The sequence below is a fragment of the Centruroides sculpturatus genome, unplaced genomic scaffold (assembly GCF_000671375.1).
Source record: "Centruroides sculpturatus isolate CEXI.00-Female unplaced genomic scaffold, Cexi_2.0 scaffold2022, whole genome shotgun sequence".
NCBI classification, from domain to species: Eukaryota; Metazoa; Arthropoda; class Arachnida; order Scorpiones; family Buthidae; genus Centruroides; species Centruroides sculpturatus.
This window is the reverse complement of record NW_019386283.1, coordinates 81,400-87,647: the sequence shown is the minus strand read 5'-3', so window position 1 is coordinate 87,647 and position 6,248 is coordinate 81,400. Positions and strand designations below refer to the sequence as shown.

The 6,248-nt window shown below is 27.7% G+C and overlaps 1 protein-coding gene across 2 annotated transcripts; it reads left to right on the top strand.

The window, feature by feature from the left end:
- Positions 1-1,016: 1,016 nt before the first annotated feature.
- Positions 1,017-5,813, top strand: LOC111614403 (toll-like receptor 2). 2 transcript variants are annotated; one of them, XM_023355770.1, is made up of 3 exons: positions 1,017-1,092; positions 3,042-5,564; positions 5,678-5,813. In XM_023355770.1, the coding sequence occupies exon 2, from the start codon at positions 3,081-3,083 to the stop codon at positions 5,520-5,522; it is 2,442 nt and encodes an 813-aa protein (XP_023211538.1). In that variant the 5' UTR covers positions 1,017-1,092; positions 3,042-3,080; the 3' UTR covers positions 5,523-5,564; positions 5,678-5,813. The 2 variants fall into 2 exon arrangements, with proteins under 2 accessions (XP_023211538.1, XP_023211537.1); XM_023355769.1 differs by having other exon boundaries at positions 3,042-5,813.
- Positions 5,814-6,248: the final 435 nt, after the last annotated feature.

Sequence of the window (6,248 nt, the reverse complement as noted above, 5' to 3'; positions counted from 1 at the left end):
CTATAATTTAACAATTATTGTAAACTGGCAGTTAAACTAATTCAATTAAATTTCGTTTTCATTCCGTACTTACATACAGGTAGGCCTCCTACAACGCGGTAGATACGTCCTTAAAAATACCGCGTTGTGGGAAATCACGTTATAGGAGACACCAACTTAATACAAAAACTGGGATTCGGTTCTAAAAAGAAAAAAACTTGGCGTTTGAATGGCGTTTTTTGAATTTTTCAAACCAGCCATTGCTAGCCACGAATTTAACACTGGTTTCATCAGCTGACGACTGTCCCATTTGTTTTAAATAATCAAATAATTTTAAGGTTTTAAGTGCAGTTTTATTTAAAGGCAACCGTTTCTTGTTCATATCTTCTACCCATAATATTAGCGCTTATTCCATTTTTACCATTATAGGTGCTCTCGGACGAGCAACATTTTTCGCAAGAATAGATGATCCGGATGCGACCAAATTTTTGATCTTTTATCCTGACCGAATCGTCGACTCATTTAAATTAAAATGCCTACCGATATCAGCTATCCGCTCTTGATATTTAATTCGATCCAAAATTTCTATCTTTTTTGAAGATTTATAAATTTCCTTTTTAACGATGGTCCTTTCTCTTCATTCGGCATTGTTATGGCTAAAATTTTATCAATCAGTTTTGTGGACAGTAAAAATCGCAAAAAATAACTTCCTTTCACTATGTTGTTAAAAATATACATCCAATAGAAGTTTATACTGTATTTNTTTAGTTTCGAAAATTTTACTTTGTTAAAAGAATTATTTATTGTGAAAAATCAAATAAGAATTCTAGAAAATTATACATTTTATAATTTGAATAATCTTGTGTTGGTCAAATTGAGAATCACTCAAATGCAAAAATTATTATTTATGATTACGTGAAATAAATAACATCTTTTAATTGTGATAATTAAATATGGAAAATAATAATTCTAGAAATAGTTATATAACTAGTCGACCGCCCTTGACATACGACGAATACCAGTTTTTTTGGTAAATCCCCAAACCGATCGGCGAAATGTTATGAAAACAGTATAGTTACTATCTGCAATATTATTGGTATTCACCATTCTTAAGTAAGTAAATTATTTTCTTTTACATACGTCGAAATTTATTATTCAAAATTTTTTCTATGACAAAATGTATTTAGTTATCGGTGTAAATGAATTTATTTAATATTAATTTTACGGTTTTACAGTACTAAAATTAGACGGCCGGATGGCCGAGGCGGTTAAGGCATATAAGTCTACCGCTCTAGGGGACCCGCGATCGAGAACATGACGTGCAAACCCAGGTACTGTACGTTTTGTGGGCCGTCCAGGATAAGTCGAGCCCCGTACCTCATTGTAAGTCAGACCGAACCCACGATCGGTATGGAAAAAAGACCCTCTTAGTTTCCGCGAGGTAGAAACAACTTTTAAAATGTACTAAAATTAAAGGAAACAAAATTCCAGTTTTTCAAACATTTCGCCCCATTAAATTACGTCTATTCTTTTGAATTACTCACCTTTAATAGGTGTACAGTACAACATTTGCGGTTAAAAATTATTTCTTTTTTATTCTCTTTACTCACTTGCTATTTTTAGCTATATTTCTATATCTTATTTCCGGTCCAAATTATTTTTCGTTATAATTGCTATTATTTTCGCATTTTCCTCTTAATTATCTGAATGGATTTGGACTGTCATACAAGGAAAATTTTTGAATAAATTTAATTAAGACAGGTAAAATTTTTAAAAAACTTCTATTCATAATATTAAATCATCTATATTATTTTACAAATTATAAGGATTCATTTTTCTGATTTTACTTTAAAAAATTTAAATTTAGAGTAAATATGATACAATACAATAGTGCATAACTATTTTACCACAGTATAATTTACTCTTGATTGTTAATTTACACTATCTGTAGAATTAATACTACACTGTACTGTATATGAAACGTATGAATGTGTAACTGTATGAAACAACACAACTTAATAACTAAGAATGTATCTTGCTCATTTTGAGTAATTACTAAGTATTACAGTTTAATTTTTCATTGTGAATAATATTTTAAAAAAGGAATGTATATTATTGAGACATCGTCGCAATACCGGGATGAAATTTTTTAAGCATGTTTTAATTTTAAAAACCACTTGATTTCCGGTCAAGACCTATAGTTAATTAGGTCTTCCTACCTTTACGCATTCTGTGCCTGGTCTCGATTTTCATCTAACTCCGTTTTTGAGATTAACGAAGGACAAAACGGAAGAACAAATGAATGGCAGTGGGAATGATCTGCAATCTGAAAATTGTAGCCCAATCAAAATATTCGCAGAGAAATTATAAGTTTATATAATATGTAATATAGTACAACCTGTCCGAAGCGGAACCTTAATAAAACGGAATAAATCGGTGTCTTCCTTGCATAAAACAAGGAAGACACCGATTTTTTATTTAAAAATATCTGTTCAAAATGGAAACCGGCCAAACCGGAAAAAATATTCGGTACCGTGAGTCCGGTTTAGACAGGTTTCACTGTATTAATAACGAATCAAATTTTTTAAAAGAAATTGTAAATTTTTAATAATTTTAATCTTTGAAGCCTATATATATAGAATTTTATTTACCAATTTAACAGATGATTGTATCAAGTATTTTTTATAGTATAGATAATTTACGAATATAAAAAGTAGTCTTTCAAATACTGTATAAGAGGATTATCTCTTTCCGAGAATAATTATCAACGAATGTAGCAGATTTATCGAAAGATAAATAATAGTTTCTAAGATGATTTCAAACAATGACAATTCTATTTCTCTTAATTTCACTCTGCATGACGATGTTTGTCTAATTGTAATTTTCCTCGAAATTGACCTTCATAAAGCCAATAAAATATTACCTGTTCCAAGAAATACATAAATTGTCTGATGCATTACATTTCGATTTAAAAATCATTTAATAAAGTTTTATTATCTTATTATTTCATTCATAAAATTATATACACATAAATTTGCAGTTTTAATTTTTTTCCTTTTCAGATTTATCAATGGAATTGAATCTTTATCAAATATTTTACCATGGTATTCAACCTGTGGTTGATCCTCATTTTATTTGTTTTAGAAATTAGACAGAGTTACCAAATCGGCAAATTTCTAGGACCTGTTAACTATCTTAAATCACATTCCGATATTGGCAAACCATTTATTAAAAGATTTGTGAACGGTTGTGAAATTAAACTTTCTTCCAGGAAAAATGTCTGCTCTGGACAATTATGTACTAAATTTCCAAGTGAATGTATTAAGTTAAACATTACATGGTTGGCTCTAGAAGAAACTGGGATTGGAAAATTGGATCCTTTTAGTTTCGAAAATTTTACTTTGTTAAAAGAATTATTTATTGTGAAAAATCAAATAAGAATTCTAGAAAATTATACATTTTATAATTTGAATAATCTTGAATATTTAAATCTGGGTGGAAATCTAATACAGACGATTGAAAAATATGCTTTTGAAGGTTTAAAAAATCTAGAAAATCTTATTTTAATTAAAAATGAATTAACGACTATCACACTCTTAGCAGAAGCATTAGTACCAACATTGTCTTCTTTGCAGATCTTAAATATCGGGCCTAATCAATTCGCAGAAATTAAAAAAGATGATTTCAATTTACTCAGACAGAATAAAATAAAAGAATTGGATTTAATGTTTTGTGGAATAAATTATATCCATCCTCAAGCATTTAATATTTTCAAAAATCTCGAATATTTATCATTAAGAATGAATGAAAGACTTTCTTCAAAAATACTTTGTGATTTATTTTCCAACATGACAGATATTGTTCCTTTAGAAAGACTGGATTTAAGTGGAATTTCAGATTTAAATAAAGACAAAAATTTCTTTATTCTATTAAATAAACTGAGACTAAAGACTTTATATATGAATGCTGTCGAAATAACCGATATCAAAGATGAAATGTTTCCAAATATGGATTACTTAGAAGAACTTCATATGGACAAAGCACGTGTTAGAAAAATAGGAGATTATGCATTTAATCCTTTGAAAGCATTAAAGTCTCTGTTTTTAGGGAGAAATGTTTTAAGCGAAATAACGAAAGGACTATTATTGCCTCATTTAGAAAATTTAGATTTGAGCGGCTTTCCTATGAGCAGCTTGATGTTAGAAATTAAAGATAATATATTTATGAATATGAGCAGTCTGAAGAGTCTCGATTTATCATATAAAATTATATCCATTTATAGAAATACATTTGCAGGATTAATTAAATTAGAAAAACTAAAACTTGAAAACTGTAAAATGCAATTCATCGAGCTTGGCTCTTTTACACATCTGAAATCGTTAAAAATGCTAGACATGAAAAACAATCAATTGTTTCAAACAAATTCATATAGTGTTCAAATGTTTCATGGTCTTGTTTCATTAGAAACACTTATACTAAATGAAAATAAGTTAAATTCTATAGATAGTTTATTTAACAGGCTGTTTAGTTTAAAATATTTAGACTTGAATTACAATTTGATCAAAAACATAAAGCCAGAAAATTTTTTCAATCTAACTAATTTACAAACACTTTATCTGAGAGGTAATATTCTTGTCGAATGGAAAAAGAAAACGTTTTCTAGAAATAAAAATATGAATTTTATGGATATATCTAAAAATAAAATAAAAACTATATCATCATCAATGTTGAATGATATTAAGAATTTAAAACAAGTTAATATGTCAGATAATCCATTCGTATGTAACTGTGAACTGCTGATTTATCTGAATTGGGCCAATGACACTAATACTACAATTATAAACTATTCTGTAGATGAAGATGCTTACATATGTCATGTACCAATTGAATTTTCAAACAGGAAACTAATTTCTATGCATAAAACGCTTTTGTATGATTGTAAAACAAAAATCAAACCAGCGCTTCTTGGACTTTTAGCTATTTTACTCTTTTTGCTTCTTACTGTGGTTTTTGCTGGTTACGTTTATCGAAGAAAACTTAAGAATAGACCTTTAAATTTAGATAACAATAAAGAATTTATTTATGATGCTTTTATTTCGTACAGTACCAATGATTCAGACTGGGTCTTCAATATTTTCCTTCCTCATTTAGAGAATAGAACAAACGATCTAAAATTATGCGTTTATGATCGAGATTTTGTCGCAGGTAAAGGAATCAGTGAGTGTATTTTGGACAGTATTAAGTGCAGCAGAAAAACCATATTGATTATCTCCAACCATTTTCTACAAAGTCGTTGGTGTAAATTTGAAAGTGATTTAGCTCATCACATTCTTGTAGACGAAGAAAGAGAAGGATTATTGCTCATTAAATTAGAAGAATTAGATACAAAATTCATTACTCCACATATGAACTATTTATTAAAAGCTAAAATTCATTTGAGTTGGAATGAAAATTTGAACGAACAAGAAATATTTTGGAAGAGACTGAACGATGCATTGGTAAGACCGCGTTCAAAGAAAAAACGTAGAAGTGCTATTATTTAATCTCTTACATAAAGATTTTTAAAACAATCTTTCGAAAATAAGGTATTGTTATAATTTTATTATATAAAGTTATATAATTATAATGTAATCAATATAATTTTTAGTATTGTATAAATATAAAAGCATTAACATAAAATCTATATTTATTAATACAGGTATTTCAAAGGAAATAGCAATTATGAAATTGACGTATAAGGAATACATAGGCTAAATATACCGATTGATCCCCATTAAAAAATAATGCGCTTAATTTTTGAGTAAAATAGTAGTAAATTTTTCTTACAGATAGAGGTAGATAATTTATAAAACTAAATTTTGCACAATAATCTAACAGTTATAAAATATCATAGGATTTTTTATGATTTATAACAGTAAAAATGCAAGGAGTTAAAAACTAAAAGAAAATGTCAATAAAGCAAAAAATTTATTTGTACTGAATTGCCTTTTGTTCTCGTTGTAGTTGTCATGAGTAAGCATAAAATTTTATATTAAAAAAAATTATATAACATGGAAAATTATATCGTGATATAGAAAAATATAACGAAATTACTATGCCAGAACTTTTTCTTATTTCTAATAATTATCAAGAAGGAATAAAATAATAATAAGACGACAATAATTGTTCTTTCTTAAAGATAGTTTTTCAATTTAAAGAAATTTCTAAAACATAAGATTGAAAGTAAATTTTATGGGAAAAATTATATAATATTTTTATATATTATATAA